Source organism: Pseudopipra pipra, chromosome Z (genome assembly GCF_036250125.1).
Source record: "Pseudopipra pipra isolate bDixPip1 chromosome Z, bDixPip1.hap1, whole genome shotgun sequence".
NCBI lineage: Eukaryota > Metazoa > Chordata > Aves > Passeriformes > Pipridae > Pseudopipra > Pseudopipra pipra.
In genome coordinates this window covers 55,728,167-55,746,186 of record NC_087581.1, presented here as the reverse complement: position 1 = coordinate 55,746,186, position 18,020 = coordinate 55,728,167, and the positions used below count along the sequence as shown (strand labels likewise).

Here is an 18,020-nt window from a genome sequence, read left to right as displayed (position 1 = left end):
AGACTATTTAGTGTTGTTACCTACTCTGAGATTTCTCCCCTCAGTTATACATCACACTACTTAGATTCAATAGTGTAAATGCAGTTCTAAGAAGACATATTTATTCTCAGTGCCAAGAGTAAACCCTGAAATTAGAGACACTGTTGATTATTTCAAAGGAAAAAACCCCATCAAACTGAAAAATAACAAACATAATGAAATGAAGTTACAACAGCCCAAAATAAACCAATTAATTTTTACATTTTGAATTTATTTTGACAAATCTGCAGCAAGCATTATCAACTGTGTGAATAACATTTAAAAAGAATAGAGATTTTAGATATTTGATTGGCGGTGTATTTTCTTACAGCTTCTATATTTCTTTTATGTCTAAAAAATAGATTTTACTCCTGGTCCCTCACTAGTATGCAAATTTCTACCAGAATTAACTAACCCATAGAAAAGGATGGAAGAAAAAATTAAATTTCTGAAGCACATAGTATTCTGTTTTGGTTTGGGTTTGTTGGTTTTTGTTTTGTTTTGTTTTTTTCCACTGCAGGTAAAGCCATTTTTCACAATTGCTCAGCAAACAAGAGAAAGTCCATTAGAATCTTCACACTGTTAACAAAGACTCTTGGCTAACAGTACTGGTCTAAAAAGTAGATAAGCCATATAATTTTACAAGAAGCAACCCACTGAATCCTTCAGCAAACACAGCTTGGCAATCTATCTTCAATTCAAAATAATGAGGTGGCAGGAGTGTGATGGAGAAATAAGTCTTCAAAAACATCACGTAAGGGAATCCAGCTGTGCTTGTATAGTTTCCAGCTATTTAAAGGAACAAAAAGAGAGGAAAAAAACTCCACTCATAAAATGTTGTTTAGAAACATGCAAACAGAAATAAAACCACATTCCAGTATCTTCAACTATGCATACCAAATCTATTTGCATAGCAATATAAAAACTCTGTACTCATGAATATTTGTTTTTACATGAAGCTATTACAATTCATTGCTGCAGTTTAAATATTCAAATTTTAAAAGAAACAGTTGTCTAAATACTGCCTCTTTTACATGCACAGATGTTTTGCTGTGAATTTCCAATGCATAATAACAAGGTAAAAAAATAATAGAGTTCACTTTGACTGGATTACAAGCCTGGCATTTCAACTGAAGATGTAACACAAAGATGCTGTTTCCAGAGAGATCCCCATTGTTAATCATCAGCTACTCCTCCTGATCTAACTGCAAGGTATGCTTACAACAACCCAAGCCCTGTCTATTCCAAATCTGAATGCGCAGGCTCTTTTTGAAAATGCTTTATGTGATCAAACAAATCCAACAGCCTTAATTTAAGATGGATCCATTTTTTTCTAGTTTTATTAGATTTAATTCATACAGGCAACACTTCCTGCTGAGCAGCATAAGGTGTTTACAAAGAAACTATAGTATTGTAAAATCTACAGACCTTGTTATAGAACTCAAACAGCTCCTGATGGCTAAATTCTACAAACACTTTCTTCAGGTTCTGTAACGAAAAAAGAAGGAAGGAATAAGCATATTTTTTCATTTCTTTTTTGCATTAATTCCAGTAAATCAGAGTATGAGATTAAGCTACATGAATGATGTTTGCATTCAATATGATGTCCCTCCTACATGTATATTCCATTTCAGTGAAAAATTCAAGTCTCCTGGTACATCCTGTGAAGAATAGTAATAAAGTAATCTATGAAAAGGATTTCGTTACCTTATTCTTAAGTCAAACAAAAATGAAAGATTACATTTGTCTTTCTTAGTAGTCCATCTAAGACTTGGTAAATACCATTACACAGTGACAAAGTTAGTAGTGTATTTGGTTGAACTGGCACAGCTATTAATGTACTGCACCAGCACAGAGCTGATACTTCTATTCATTAATCTAACAGTTCCCATCTGAGCATGCTGATACTGTTTAGGCATCTCTGCACAGATTCAGCCCAAGTTAACAATTAAGACAACAGCTTCAAAGCAGTGCTTAAACACTAAAAAAACCCACAAAATAACACAACTGATGAATATGTGGATAAAACAGATGTGGTAATAATCCTTTGCACGCATATGCTGATGTTTGTGGAGATGGAGGTTAAATTATAACTTCTGTCCTGCTTAACTTGCTGGCAGTAACAGGAAGTTTAATGCCTGCTACCTTCAATCACAGTGCAGATGTATCCAGACAGTTTCTAGCTTTATTCCTTGTACTTCACTTTGTGACTTTATTCCTTTAAAAATAAATTTCTATTTCTGCACATTCTCTTTGTTGTTGCTAGACTTTTCAAGGCTTGGAGGCATTCCTGAACATAACAGCTGCACTTCCATGAACGCTAATAAGGCTCTGTGAAAGCTGAGTCTGTGGACACCCCTACTCACAAAATATTACCAGCTGAAATAACGTACACACACTACTTTGGTTTAACTGGTACCAACTTCACATACCACTCAGGTCAGTGCAAAAACACTTGTTAATCAATTCAGCTTAAATGAGCAAGGATACTTTCACATACAGACAAGGCCAGTTTCTGTGTACTCATAGCAATGCAAGTCTCAAGTTATGCCAAACAATGTCACTGAATTTGGCGCACCAAATGCACAAGACCCATAGAAGCCCTGGGAACACAGTATAGGTACTGCCTGGTGTCTGCTCCTCAAAAGGAGCTGTAAGAGACACAGGAAAGGGATAAAATGACTGGGGCCAGCCTGTCTGGTGCAATTCCTCCTTCTTGCTCTGCAGAAAGAAGGATCCCTTCCAACAATTTCGGGAAGGGTACAAAAGCCTAGAAAAGCACCAGTGATTTGCATGAGAGACCAATCTTTTCCCTCTGGGAAGGAACAATGCAATTCTGTGAATCGTACGGTGAATACAAAATAAAACTACCAGGACAGCAGTTCTCTTTGCCATGACTCCAGCTGGTCCTCCCTCCAAAGAGCATAATGCCGTGACAGGGAAGTAAAAGCATTTTTAAAGGCTTTCTAACAGCTAAGAAACAAAAAGAAAGCAAACAAGGGGTTTCTTCAGGAAAGAAAGTGGGTAGAGGAAAGAAGGAAGATACACTAATAGCAAAGGGATCTACCATTTCAGCCAGGATGTTTGTTTGGCATTTGCCTTTCTAGAAGGGGTTTGGTGCTTGAATGGAAGGAAGCAAAACTGCAGAGAGGCGATTCAGAACAAAAGGCAGATATCATATATCTTAAAAGCTTATCAGTCACAATTAATAGGGTCATCTTGCATGCTTTCTGGTAGAAGAGTCTGCTGGATTTTGATCTGACAGTTTAGCAACGCCTCCAGAGAGGGGCAGAGGAAGACCTCTGACTACCAGATATTTCTCCAAGCTCTTTGTTTCATTCAAGACAGGCATCTTCTGGTACTACTTTTGATCAGGAAGCACAATCAGCTTCTCTCGCTCTCTCACACACACACACAAAAAAGAAATCGAAAAGCTTGTCTGTCATATTTTCTTCTAACTACATTGATTACTGTTAGTTAAAACCTAGGGTATGCAAACAAAAAAAAGTGTGGACATTTAAATTCAGATTCTCTGTACTAAAAAAAGAAAATCACTATGTTTTATGAATAGGATGAGATCTCTTTTCCCATTATTATTTAATAATTGTAGTCTGATAACTAAGATAAAATCTATCTTGTATTCTGGCAGGCAAATGTCTGTGGAGAGCTAAAAGAAAGCATGCCATGCCAGGCTATGTTTCTAACCTGGGGTGGGAAGGGAAGTATCAATGGGAGAGAGGATGTAAGAATCTTGTACAAAATCTGTTGGCTATCTGCACTTAATCATCTGCTAAAACACAATTGTTTTTATGTGTAAAAACCTGGTACACCTACTATGTCAATTCAGCAGACAGCAGTGTCACAAAAAAAAAACCCATGCAGAAGTGTGGTATCAATTAAAAATGTTATTTTTAAAATATTACATTTCTCACTAGCATGAGTCCCTTAGAGAAATGTGACAAATTATCATTGGTATGTGGTCAGAAGTCCTATACAGACTACAAAAACATCATAACTAGCTCCCTACAAGAAAAAGCTATGTCTCAGCAGGGTGACAGCCCCCCATTTTCAGCTGAGACATCCATTATTCAATTACTTGCTTTATTCTGTGTGAACATAAACAACAGTAATTAAAACTATGTGCCGCAGGACTAGGTTCCCATTCAGTTCTTTAATTACTCAGTAAAATAGTCTTAAAAACTACTGTATAGATAGAATATTGCTAAAGACTTCCAAGCAGGCAAATTCCTAATTTACTTGATGGAATCTTACTCAGATAAGTATACAAAATTACAAACCCCAATAATATTTCAACTGCAACTAAAACATAGGATAGAAAAAAATCACTTTCAGTTTACTTACTTAATTAAATGTCACTGTGTGCAGACAGAGTCTCAACCTATTTATGAAAAATGCAGCTAAGTTGACTTCTTTTATCTGCACATACAGGTTTTCAGATGTTGCCTCTGACCTAGTACGCATTTCCCAGACATAAATAAGAAAACAGCAATTTGCTCCATGTCTAACTTCTTTCTTCTTTTTATCAAGTGTATCATTCTCTTTTCCTTTTTCCTGATAAATTTTTTCCCATTCTTCACCTTCACACTACTCTTTCTCTCATTTCTGGCATCTCATTTTCTCTTTGCTGTCATTATCTTCATGTGAAAGAAAACTACATCGAGTAACCAGAAAACTAAACTGAGTTCATTCCCATTGTCACACTCTGTAACTCCAATGTTTTTTCTAATTACATCCCAAATTCTGTCACTGTGGCAATGTAAATCCTAGCTCCTACTTTTAAGAGTTTTAGCCTTGAGGATGACAGCTTCATAGTGTCAGAGAAACACAGCTGAAGCTGTTATTCTTACGAAAACAAAGAAATCTCTAAAGTACCAAATGTCCATTCTTTGGGCTGCTTTGAAAACATGGAGACAGGTTTTTTGTCTAATACAATACCCGTGAACGGTGGCAGGGACTGCACTGGAGTGATACGCTCAGTGAGCACAGCTAAAGGGTATGTGCAACATCTTCAGCTAAATAAAGTTGCTGTTCAGTTCAATGTGTTCGTCTTCTGTAAAACATGACAAAGCATTGCACTGACTACTGGAAAGGTCTGTGTGAATTGCAGGTGTCATCCAAGACAAATCTTTACATCACTCTGAATTGATTGCAAGGAATATGGTAATAAGTTTTCTGAAATGTATGGTTTAACATATTTGGCCATCACATGGATCACTAGTGAATGTATTTTAAGTATTAACATTAAACTTTAGTGCCATTTTGCCTTTATACATCTAGATAAAATCTGATTTCATCCCACCTTTTCTCTCACCCCAGGGCTGTATCAATTTACAATTTACAGCCTCCTGAGAGCTGTGAAATTCTAATAAGTTTAACTGATAGGGTTCTTTTCTCCCCTTAACTATCTTCTCACTTGCTGTTTGGTATCATTTTAAAAACATAACATCTTCATCAGTCTCTAAAACCAAATTTCCTTTGGGATGTGGGAGGGGGGCAGGGAAGAGGAGGGAGAAATGAAAGGAAAATGAAGATAAAACCTTTGTGTTCCCAATCAATATTAATATGCTATCCTATCAAAAATAGCCATTCTGAATGTACGGCTAATTCTACAAAATAGCCACAGTCATTTAATATACACTTAGCTTACAACCACCAACAAACAATTAGGTAAATTGCTAGCTGAACATGATCATCAGCATAAAATGATCAAGATGCAAGTATACAAGCTGCATAAGAGTCTCCAATTTCCCATTGCCTCAGCTAACTATTTCAAATATGAATATCGTCTTGCTGCAAAATGTTTCTGTGGAAACAAAAAATGTGTCCTCAAAATATTTCAGAAAGTAGAGGCAAATTTCTGCTTATAATCAAAGGACTCAGTATTGCTTTTGGGGCTTTGTTTGCTTATTTTTGTTTCGTTTCATTTTATGGTGGGGATATTTGTTTGTTTGCTGGTTGTTGTTTTTTTTTTTTTAATACAATGCTCTAGATGTTTCTATTTTCACGTACTACTGCAAAAAGCTTCATTACTAATGATGGAGTTTTGCAACCTTGCATACTACACAGTTGTATTCCACACATTTACTCCCCCAACCCAAGCATAAGGACAAAGTAATGCCCTAGAAGTTATAAATAAAAGGTAAACTTCTGGGTTTAAAGCTAACTTGAATATGAAAAACTGATATTGCTGTAATAGTTTTCAACTGCAAAGCTGTAACTACTTCAATGATGTTGCAAAATAAATGCCAAGTATTCTGAAGCAAACAGGTGGAGGGACAGGCTGGCTTGTATATCTATCGATATGTCTATCGATAATGGTAATGTTCTATGACTGAGGACATGTAAAAAATCACAGTATATTCAGAGAAGTTTGTTAATAATAACTAAGTGAAGTAACACATATCCCAGTCTTCATATTGTAATATAACCTTGAATGCTATCTTGAGACACTTCTCAATTAGGTTTGAGAGAATATTTTCACATTGCCTATCTCTTCTCCAATTTGTTGCTATTAGATATCCTTAAAATCTTGGATACAATAGGATGATGTGAATAATTAATCTAACCAATTTATGGACAAATTAAGATATATTCATAAACAGATCCCCCCGTAGATTCTTAGTAGTCTACATTTCCTTCTGGAAATGTAGACTACCAGTTTCTGTGCTATATCAATTCAGACTTCCTTTAAATTTCCTTGGACTCTGGAGAACTGTGCATTCCCTTAGGACTTACAACTCTTTTTCCTTTTGTATCTCACAGAATTTATCAGAAAGTTTGAGGTGCTTGGTCAGTAAATGAATTGTAAGAGGAGCATATGCATTAAAACAGACCAGTATCTCATAAAAGCACACCTGTTCCTTAACTCTCTGCAACTAAGAGACAGCAGTTAAAATTTCTTCATATTCTTACAGCTGTTCATGGATGTAATTCAGCTCAGGGATTCAGCAAAACACAGAGACTTTAATACAGACTTATATATTCCTAATTAAACTTCTTCCACATCATCAAAAAATGTGAGCTTCAAATTTCATTCTTTTTCCAAACTTATTTCTATTTGCAATACCAAATAATTACTTTTGTAGAGAAAAAAATCACGTCTTATGACCGAATTACACGTTTTTCAAGTGTCAGCGTGCAACTGTTATATAAGAAAATATCTTTCATTCTAATCCCCTCTTTTCCTGATTGATACATTAACATTTAGTTTGTATATATATTGCTGTATACCTTTAAAAGTTGAATTTCTTTTTCATATAAGCTTAAGAATTGCAAATTCCCTGTGGATTTAGGGAGATCAAAATCTGCAGCATACTAAGGATGTCTTTCACTCCCCTTCCAATCTACTTGTAAGTTCCCTAACCAAAGCTCTGTGTTGATTTCTGAGATCTAATCAATGTGTTACTGGAAATTGATGGTTTGGAGATACATACAGATAATTTTTAATCTCACTCTAGCAGATACAGGATTATTTAAGCATGTTTTCATGGAAAGTGGCGAGAATGAATTTATTGCCCAGTCTGGTAGTAAGCCGACAGACTCTGCAGGCATTTCAAGACCTACAGAAGACCTGACATACTTCCAAACAGCAACATGAACTGTCAGTCATTACCATTTTCATTCCTCCTGTTCCCCTCTGCTCTCATGAAAATATCCATTACTGGCTGGCTGAACTGGTGCAAAACTACAGACAAGAAATGGGACATAACTACTAAGAAGACCATGTAGGCTGGGAACACCACACGGCATTAGAGGCAGACAGGTCCCTTTCTTCATAGCAGGTAAGAAAAATGCTTTTAAAACTGAGAGAATTATCTGGGAAAAACCCAAAACTACAGTTTGCACCTCAGTACACCTAGTCAGAGTAAATATCATTTTGCTAAAAAAAAGAGAGATAGAAAAGCAGGGGTTTTTTTCCCAACAGCTGTATGCAGGTAAATGGTTCCTTTGCCTTCAGTGTCTAGGAATTTACATTCCTATTAATAACATCATTAGGTTGGTTAATGATACTTTTGCATAGAAAACCTCTCAAAACCAGAAATCTAGAGATGACAGTTGTCATAAAGTGATGTTAAATACACTTTTAAAAAAACACCAGTGGACAAACATGCTTTCTGGAGAAATGGGTGGTAAATGTGTATCAGTGCATGTCTGTCACAAGATATATTTAAAAGCCTGTCTTTTGTATTGATACTTCCCTGTATGTTGCATGTACAGAAAATGGTTCAGAGAAGATCTATTGAAAGGCTTCTAAGCCTATTCTGTATTTTGTATATACCTTCACATGCCCTTCCCTTCTTTGAAGACAACTATATACACAGCACAAGTTCATTATTGATTCCTTGCTAGACTCCACATGGATTCAGTCATTAACAGCATAAAGCACCTATCCACACAAATGTGTCATTGTATTTTTGGTATTCAATAGCAAAACATGCAGGTATAATTTCCAAATACAGTATAACCAAGAAAAAGTGTTTAAAAATTATAAGTTTCATTCACTAATAGGCTGCCACACAATCACTAAGAATGATTAATCAAACAAAAATAAAATTTTCATGTTTCATCTCTCATCTAATTTTGCAAATTCTACTGTACTCCCAATACTGTAGAAAGCTCTCTGAAAAAGTAACCTCACTAAAAATTTTTAACAAATACACTCTTTCTTCCTATTAAATTTCCTGGTATCAAGTTTGAAAAAAAAAGAGTCTGTGGGAAAGCATGTACAACGTGTTTATTGCATATTGCTTATCCAGTGTATTGTCTGTAACTATCAGAATACAACTTTGTTCTTTAGAACTATACCAGAACTATACTGTGATGACTAATTTTATTCCTCAGAAGAAGTTAAATTCTTGTCTTTCACATTTTGGTACACCTTATTTGGCACAGAACTTACGATATTTCAAAAATTAAGTTCAGGAACACTGCAAAGGAAACTAGGGAGTTGCAACTCTGTTTCATTTCTTTCCACTGGGGCTAGCATGTGAGTTCACACTTCCATTCTAAAGATAGCTCACATCAAGACTGACACAGTAGTCTCACATTCACCTTGAATGATAAGGAATTCACTTTTCTTCTTATGCCTGTACTCATAGGTAATGTCTGCTGAAGAAACAGCCTAGCAAGTAAGTATGCTGGTACCAGAAACGCTTTCAAGCTTTTCAGACCTCACATGTTCAGCAGATTTGGTCACAGCTACATTCATTTTTATGAAGTACATGTGAAAAAGATGTCACATAGCTATAGTTGTGAAACAGTTTCATTCTTGCACTCAGAAAGTAATCAAATTCTAGGAAACTAACAGAACTGAGTATAAATAGTAAGTGCAACATTAGCCTAGTACTGGCATCCAAAATTTAAGATTATGGGGTTAAATGGCAAACATTGCAACTTGGGTGTGTGTCTTAGAACAGGGAAGCTCAGCCTATAGCACTGAAAGCAGACTGAGATGTATTTGTGTCTCAACACACAATGGTCAAAACCTCCTCTAGTAACACCAGGCTCAGAGTGTTTTAGAGAGCTCCTCACAGTTTGCTTGCAGTTGATATAATTAACATGGAGTTGCAAATCCTTTATGTTCAAATCAGTTACACATCTTATGTTGGGTCTGAAGTAAGCTGCACTCAGAGGAAGCTTAAACTGTGATCCAAATTGCTCAGGAAGCCACCCCTTTGGTCTCATCTAAAAGCCAGATAAAACCTCCTTTGCCTGAAGAAGAAACCTGGGTTGTTGTCATCTGCATCCACATTTAGAGCTACAGATCTGACAGGAATTTTGTATGGTGTAGTCAAGCAGATGAGTAATATTTTAAGAAGGATTTATTTCTCCACTTAAGAATGGAGGAAGCTGGCATCTTTTTGCATTATTAGTTTCTGAGCCTACCTGCTCAGTTCAATAAGATACTCCAATAACCCATTGTTTTACCACAAAAGGCCTTTCTTCACCACTGGAATATCTGAAAATATCTATTGTTTCCACTGAGGTACAAAAAAAGAGGCTGGAAAAAAGATGCCAGCAGCGAGAGGAAAGATCTAAGGAAGTGCAGATCCACATGAAATACAAGTAACTGATGTGAAAACACCCTTTCAAAAAATCTGCTTAAATATTTACAAAATGTCAAGATTAGATAATATGTAAATTAGTTCTTTTTGTTTCAGATGGGTCACTCAGAGTCCAACCAATTTGGACTTTGTTAGGCAGACAAGCAAAGATAAAATGTTGGGGTTTTTTTTCTGAGCTAAAAGGGCTGTTAGTGGCTGTCAGTAAGTATATCTCTGATCTCCACCGGGTAAATAATTCCAGCAGCTAGCAACTGGGGTCTTGCACACAATTCTCAGCTCCTGAAAGACTGGAAAGCCACTCCGGAAGGAGGGATGTTAACTAGCAGTCTAGTCCCAGGCAGGATCAAAGACAGAGCTCTTAGGGAATAAGGTTGTTTGTAAAGTAATGTATATTTTATTCTTTTTATTTATTTATTATTAGGAAGTGACCTACTATTTTTACCGTACTCTAACAGCTGGAATATATCTACATTTTTTGCTAAAATGCTCACATTTTACAAATAAGTGGTCGTATCTCTTCCTGGCCTAAGGCAACCCAGCAAAGCCTTGAACCAGGGCAACCTATTTGGATCAAGGAAACACCAATGTTGGAGTGTGAACAAAATTACATTGCATCACCACCCTGACACAAATAAACATCAGCATTTCTCAGGCAACATGGCACAGTGCAAAACAGGAAGAGGTCATTAAAAACAAAGTTTCTCAAATGAGGCAAAAAAACTTCTCCTTTTTACAAGGATTAAATAAAGATTGTGCAGTCTTTTCTCGTAACATCACAAAATTAAGAGGAATGTGGAAAAAACCACACAGTCAAGCAACAGCTTCTCTTTCTCAGTTTGTCACTAAAGGTTACACATGTTCTAATGATGCAAAAAATTAGCTATTTTGGATTTAAGACAATGTAATTTCAGCAATGTTCCTTTATTACTTTTGCTGACTATTTAAAGCTTGATGCAGTTGTGTGGTGTGAATTCTCATTGCCTGCTGAAAACTGGACAAAGTTAGGGTAAACAGGTTAAGATATTAAGAGTATCTGTGCTCTCTTACTGGTGAGTGACAGAATTATCAGTTGAACACACACTAAAGGGAGATGCCATTAGATTCCAGGCATGAGAAAAGTTTTGTGTCTGTTGAAGAAAGTAATTCCAAAACCCTGCACAGAAGAATGAATTACTCAAACTGCAAACCAGTTGTTTTAATGAGAACAAATAGTCTACTATGCTTGGGACCATTATTTTAAAAGGATTAAAGCACTATTGGGTAAGAGAATCAACTCTGTTTGGATTGTTTTGCCTATCTTGGAGATAAACAGATTGACTTGTTCGCAACCATAAACTAGCCAGAACTCTGTGGCCAGGTAAAGGCAGTATGGGATCAGAGGCTGTCAAAGAATATGTAGATCTGACAGGTGGCAATCCAGCTCTCAAACTGATAAACACAGTACTTGGGTTTTTGTGGCATTGGTTGTGCTAAAGCTGAAGAGTAGATATTAAAATCTAGTATGCTAGAACCCAGCCTGAGATTACAAGAGGAAGGACCAACTGAATAAAGTGCATCTCTGTGTCAGCAAGAACTTTAATACATATTCAAAGTGAGGTTTTGTATTTGAACTAGAAGTTTCTCCACTAGTTGTTCATATTTTCTGTGTGCTGAAAATATTGAAATGTGAAAATAAACACATGGGAGGTCAAAAGCTGCAAGCCATTCAATACCTATCCTTAGTACAACAATGAATGAAGATCCAGAATACTGGAAATACAGAAAGACTTTCCATTCCTATTTATTTTGGGAATAAAAACTTTCCCTTCTGGAATACACCCTTCAATATTCATACATGCAAGACAAGAGACTTCTCTTAAAACATATTACATCATAAGAGGAAGAGAGCATTTACCTTCACTAACAAAACCACAGCCATCAGCCACAGTGCAGTGATTCTCCTCTACTCAGCACTCACAAGGCTTCATCTGAGACACTGCATCAAGTTCTCCACAACCCCAGTACACAACAGATGTTCAGAAACTGAGGGGAGTTCAGCATCATCTGGATGCGTATCATCTGCATGCACCATATGTGAAGAGACACTAGAAGTTGGTTTGCTTAGTTTGGAACAGGGTTAAGAATGGGGTATCTAACTGCAGTCCCATATGTAATAATTTTAGAAATTAAATGTATCTCTGTGACAGGTGTTTTTAGTTTATCTTATTAAATACTATAGATCTTATCTCTTTAGGGAGTTCACCTTATAACAAATAATAATGTTTGGCAACAAATAATAACAATCTCTTTGCTGAAGAATTGACAAGGAATACAGTTTCAATCCATCCATGTGCATTCAGTTTCTCCAAATGATTCTCACAGGGAGTTGGCCCACGCAAAATTCCTAGAAGTTGGCCACACCTTTTAGATGGCCACTGTTCTTCACTCTTAGAAGACCTAGATCTGGATGCACAAGTAATTTCAATAGCTACTGACTGAAGAGCAGTGAGAGTAGCCAGAAAGATGATCTAGATAACTTGCTAGCAGGCCAGTAAAGTTCACAAGTGACAAGGCTATTGAATGGTCAGTCTTGGGATCTGAAGACTTGCTGGCCTCTTGTTTATCAACATCAGTTTAAAAGTGCTGCAACTGGAGTTTGATTAAATACTTTTAAACAATGCTAAAGTATTCCAGCACAAATTTCAATAGCTCTGAAACTTTAAAAAGAATATAAAACGTCCATAAAGATCAAGTATAGAACTGAATACCCAAAGGGTCAGGAGATCTCGGATAAAAAATTGCCACTTATCAGTCAGTTACACCTCCAGACACCATCATTCAGAGCATCACGTAGCCATAGGGCTCTTGGTGCAGAATCACAGTGCTGTTGTCAGATAATACAAGGCGCTAGATTAGCTTCAGCAGTTAAAATGTCTTTAATAGAAAGTCAATACATTAATTTTGCATTAGTGGTTGCATAGCCCATTCTCTCCGAATCTAAGACAGCATAAAAACACAAGGCTGGCATAAACTCTGCATTAGTTGCATATATTTTAAATAATGTGACTGAATGGCTATCATGTACCCAACATTACAATTCATCTGTGAGCAATCCAGTAGTGCAGAGACATAGTATTAATGATTGTGAAATTGTGCCTCGACTCCATGGCATAAACTTAATTGTGAAACCATGGCATTAGACTTAATTTATTTCACAGCCAGGTACTGACTGGCTGTGAATTGAATTGAAAATGCTATTTACAGGCCAGTATGCATCAATATTTCCAAGCAAACAAGAGACTGAAGAGGTGAAGATAAATATCAAAATGGGGCTGTAAATTACCTTGCTGAAAGCTCTTACCCCAAAACTGCCTGAAATATTTCATTACTCTGAAGCCATAACAAAAGGAATCTCATGTGGCATTATTCACAGGATAATAATAACAATGGTTACTAGAAAATCCTGTATTTTCTGCACTACTCTTTTATACAGCATGGCATCATCTCCAGAATATTGTATTTTCCTGTATAATAATTTTGCTAACACTATTTTATGGAAACCAAGAAACACTAAACACTGACAGAGATTTACATTCAAAAACTGCATGAGCTAACAACATTTTAAGGCAAGTAACTTCAGTTACTTCATAAAATCTCAGCACCTCACTGCTTCTAGAAAAAGCTCCAAAATTTTTTCTAATTCAATTACTACAGTTGAAAGTACAAAATAATGCAAGGATTTTAAAACAAAATATAACTTTGTCCCAAATCCTGTCTTCCAACCTGACTATGGTGGTTTAAATATGTAATGGCTTCATAGCCAAGAAAATGTGTGAAATCAATTGTGACTGGGGACTGCAAAGAAAGTAATTAGTTCATGCAGATCAATCTAGAAATCATCATAGACCTTGGAAAAGATAGATCTTAGGATCAAGAGCCTGCAACAGTGGCTGCTGTCCAGCCCTGACATCACTCTGTAAGAGCCAGAAGGAAAAGACAGCCCTTCTTCCACCATCCCTGTAATTCCCAATTAGATGATACCTGCACTTTGATAACAGCCTGTCTCTGTATTTCTAAACTACCATGTTGGCAGCTGTGCAAAATGAGGTAGGGAGTCTCAGTCACAACCCACAGCATGCAAAAAAAAAGCAATTGAAGTTCACATGTTTTATTGATCTGAACACTTAATCAGAGAGAAATAAAATACTCACTGTGCTGGGTTTAGCTGGGGTAGTTAATTTTCTTCACAGTGGCTGGTATGGGGCTGTGTTTTGGATTGGTGCTGAATACAAGGTTGATAATACAGAAAGAGGTGTTTTTGTTATTGTTGAGCAGTGCTTATACAGACCCAAGGCCTTTTCTGCTTTTCAGACTGCCAGGCTGGCGAGGAAACTGGGGGTGCATGGGAGGTTGGGAGGAGACACAGCCGGGACAGGTGACTCAAAATGACCAAAGGGACATTCCAGACCATATGACACTGTGTTCAGTATATAAAGTGGGGGGAAGAAAGAGGAAGGGGGGACGTTTGGAGTGATGGCATTTGTCTTTCCAAGTCACTGTTACGTGTGATGGGGCTCTGCTCTGCTGGAGAGGCTGAACACCTGCCTGCTTGTGGGAAGTAGTGAACTAATTTGTTTTGCTTTGTGTGTGTAGCCTTTCCCTATTAAAATGTCTTTATCTCAACCTACAAGTTTTCTGGCTTTCACCCTTCTGATTCTCTCTCCAATTCTGCTGGTGGGGGACTGAGTGAGCGGCTGCATGGGGCTTGGTGTTGGCTGGGGTGAAACCACGACTCTCATACAAAGAGGAAGCCAAGACAGTACAGGAAGTAAACACTGTTCTTCCATAGGAGTGTTTGAAGAGCTAGGCATGAAAAGAAGGGTAGCTTTCTTATGTATTAGAACTGGAAAATAACAATGTATAATACAGGAATGGTGGAACAGAGACCAACCATTCTTACAGCAAGAAATGTTTGTTGCTTTTTTTACTGAAAGGGACTGACAATGGCAGATACCATTATCCAATTTTTTTCTACCAGTGAAAAGGAATGCTGATGGACTAAGGTGATAGACCAGCATAAAGTCTGTATATTAAAAAAATATACCTACCATCAGCTTATTCCTATTGAATAAGGATTTGACTAGAGTGCTTCACTAGTACCATAGAGAAATTTTTTTAAATTATATTTTAAAAAGAAGTTAAGTAGAAATGTTAGGTTTCGCAGTGACAAAAACTTTCTGCTCCATCAGTGCAATAAATTTATTTAATGCTTTCAACTAAGTAAACAAATTTTAAGAATCTCTCATTCACTTAATGTTAGGGTCTCAAAGTATGCCCAGTATTTTTGCCAGTATACCTACTTTTCAGTGAACTGCTGTGAATGCTTTATTATTTGAGCTTTTTTTGTAGCTGCTCTTCAGTGAATTGCAGTGAACTTGTTATCTGGGCTTTTTAATCTTTTTTTTTTTTTGGGTCCCCAATCAAGAAGCCTATCCATGTTATATCAGAAATGGTTCCTTCTGTACTACTGTTCTCTAGTATCAAAGGAAAAGAAGTTGTCCTAAAAACTGTGGATAAATATATGCAGAATTCATGACTGAAATTCTTGTATTCTGTTCTTTAAAACATTTCTTTAAATTCAAGCTTTTTTTAATAACAGGGAGGAAAATGGCACCTGAAATAAGTAAACTAATTTTAGAGATAATTTTAAACAAAAATTAAATGTGCTCATGGCACTCCACACTTTATGTAAATGCTTAACATGAAATAATTTTATTATGGTTAAGATATATTTCAGTGGACAAAATAAAGGGAATGGAACAGGGTAAAAGTGTGAGATTTTAGTGTATGTACTGAATTAAGACTACACCAGTGTAGACTAAAAGATCCACAACAGTAAATGCAACCGTATAAAAATGCATGTATATGAGCTTTCCAGCATCCCTGAGAATTTACAGCAATATACTACATTTGTTCGCAGGTTTGTGTGTCATCTACAGCCCAGCATGAGATTAGACTGGCTATACAGCCTAATGCTTTCTTGATAAGTTTACCTAGCCATGGCTCTGATGTTCAGTTCTCCCTTTCACAGAAAGATGAAATGACTTGCAAATGCTTCTGCTGATTTCATTTTCCTCTTGATCCTCAACTGTAACAGCTGAAGTTTTTTAAGTGGCACTTCTAAAAAGCTTGGGAGACTGTAAGAGTGGTAAGTTGTCTCATACATATTTTCCTACTGGCAGTTTACATTTTTTATTAGGAGTAAAGTGCAAATGTGTATAAATGAGTGGTAAATTCAGTTTCCTCACGTTGTAGTGAACAGCCATAACAGCTTGACTCTTCAGATATTTTTATTTATTTTCAGTCCAGGCTTGGACATGTTTTGCATGAGAGATGATTTGAATTTCTATACTACCTAGGTTCTACTTTCACACTCCAATAGAAATGTTAAATCACACAATGTAATACTTTCTTGTGGCCCTTTATATAATTCTTAAAAAAAGCCCTATGCCTACAGTATGAGAAAATTTCTATAAAAAATTAAGACTGAAACCTCATTTGCAAATTACTTGCTCTTCAAAAAATCCAATTAATTAAGAAGCAGGTTTTAGGCAAATCCATCTGTCCATTCCAAAAGACAATTAATATCTTTGCCCAGAACATTAAATCTTACAAGGCCACAGAAGTATAGACACTTAATTCAATACTGTACCATCTTGCTAGAGGGAAAATGTAGAATAGCTCTTTTGTAAACTCTATTAAAAATGTATGAGATATTTTTTATTTTGTAAAATTTAATTTTTTAATCCATAACCCATAAATGTCACACAGATTAAAAACCAACATGCATTCTAAGCAAAGTAGATCAGAAGCAGGCAGCATATATTAATAACAATGGGCCTATTAGCATGGAATCAGAATGCCAGTCTTAACATGAGTATGTCACGTGTCTGTACAGCAAGTGGACTGACAATATGAATTTTCTCAATATGCAAACCTTTTGTCCCAAAATACTTTCATGGCAATTGTGACACATGTATTTTATACTGTCAGGAGAAAAAAAATCAGTATTTTCATCATAGAATCATAGACTGGCTTGTGTTGGAAGAGACCTTAAAGATCATCTAGTTTCAACCCCTGTGCCAGGGGCAAGGACACCACTCACTAGATCAGGTTGCTCAGGATCCCATCAAACCTGGCCTTGAACACTTCCAGAGATGGAAAGTGTAACAGAAGGATTTTCTGTTGCAATACCAGAAAATCACAGACATATTTAAAGTTTGACTCTATTCCTAATCCAAGGAGATCCCAAAGCCCTGGTCCCAAAGCCCTTTAAACACTTACTTCTCAAAATTGAAATCACCTCAACAGTCCAGAAAGAAACACCTTTTGTCATGCTCTGCTAACCATAACTTCAACTCCATTTATATTCAACCAATTTCAATTGGTACACTTTCTTCAGACTCTCTCTTCTCCCTTCATGTGTTTGTAGGTAAGTATTTCAAACACTTTGGGATTGCTGTCAAAGGTACCCAAAACTGCCTCTTGAAACAGGGTGTCTGGCCTTCAGAAGTCATCAACCATTAATTTATTTTTCAAAACTCTACCTACAGTACCGAAAGAACCCTTGCATGCATGTCTGTCTAACTGACAAAATAAACTTTGAAATATACTCTTTGTCATTACAATGTTTGTTTAGTGTTACAGGAATAGGCCCAACTGGCTCTTCAGTTTCATTCTACCTTAGAACACAAAACGTGATGAATTCTCAAGCAAGTCATACCATGGATCAAAATGTCAGCAATTATGGAACAACGATTTGGAATGACAAAGGTAGAGGAAATGAGTAGGCACAGCTTCCCTAAAAAGATAATTAGCTTTCCAGATTAAAAAAATACACATTTTCCAATTTCTTCTGTTTCACTGTGAACATTCTGA

At 36.4% G+C, this 18,020-nt stretch overlaps 1 protein-coding gene across 2 annotated transcripts in view; it reads right to left on the bottom strand.

Moving 5' to 3' along the window:
- Positions 1-229: 229 nt before the first annotated feature.
- COMMD10 (COMM domain containing 10) overlaps positions 230-18,020 on the bottom strand; it is a 104,820-nt gene continuing 87,029 nt past the window's right edge. For both annotated transcript variants that reach the window (XM_064642671.1, XM_064642670.1), the window contains exons 6-7: positions 1,447-1,506; positions 230-807 (exon numbers count right to left, since the gene is read on the bottom strand). In XM_064642671.1, the coding sequence (XP_064498741.1) occupies positions 769-807; positions 1,447-1,506 (99 nt within the window). In that variant the 3' untranslated portion in view covers positions 230-768. The remainder of the gene's footprint in view (positions 808-1,446; positions 1,507-18,020) is intronic.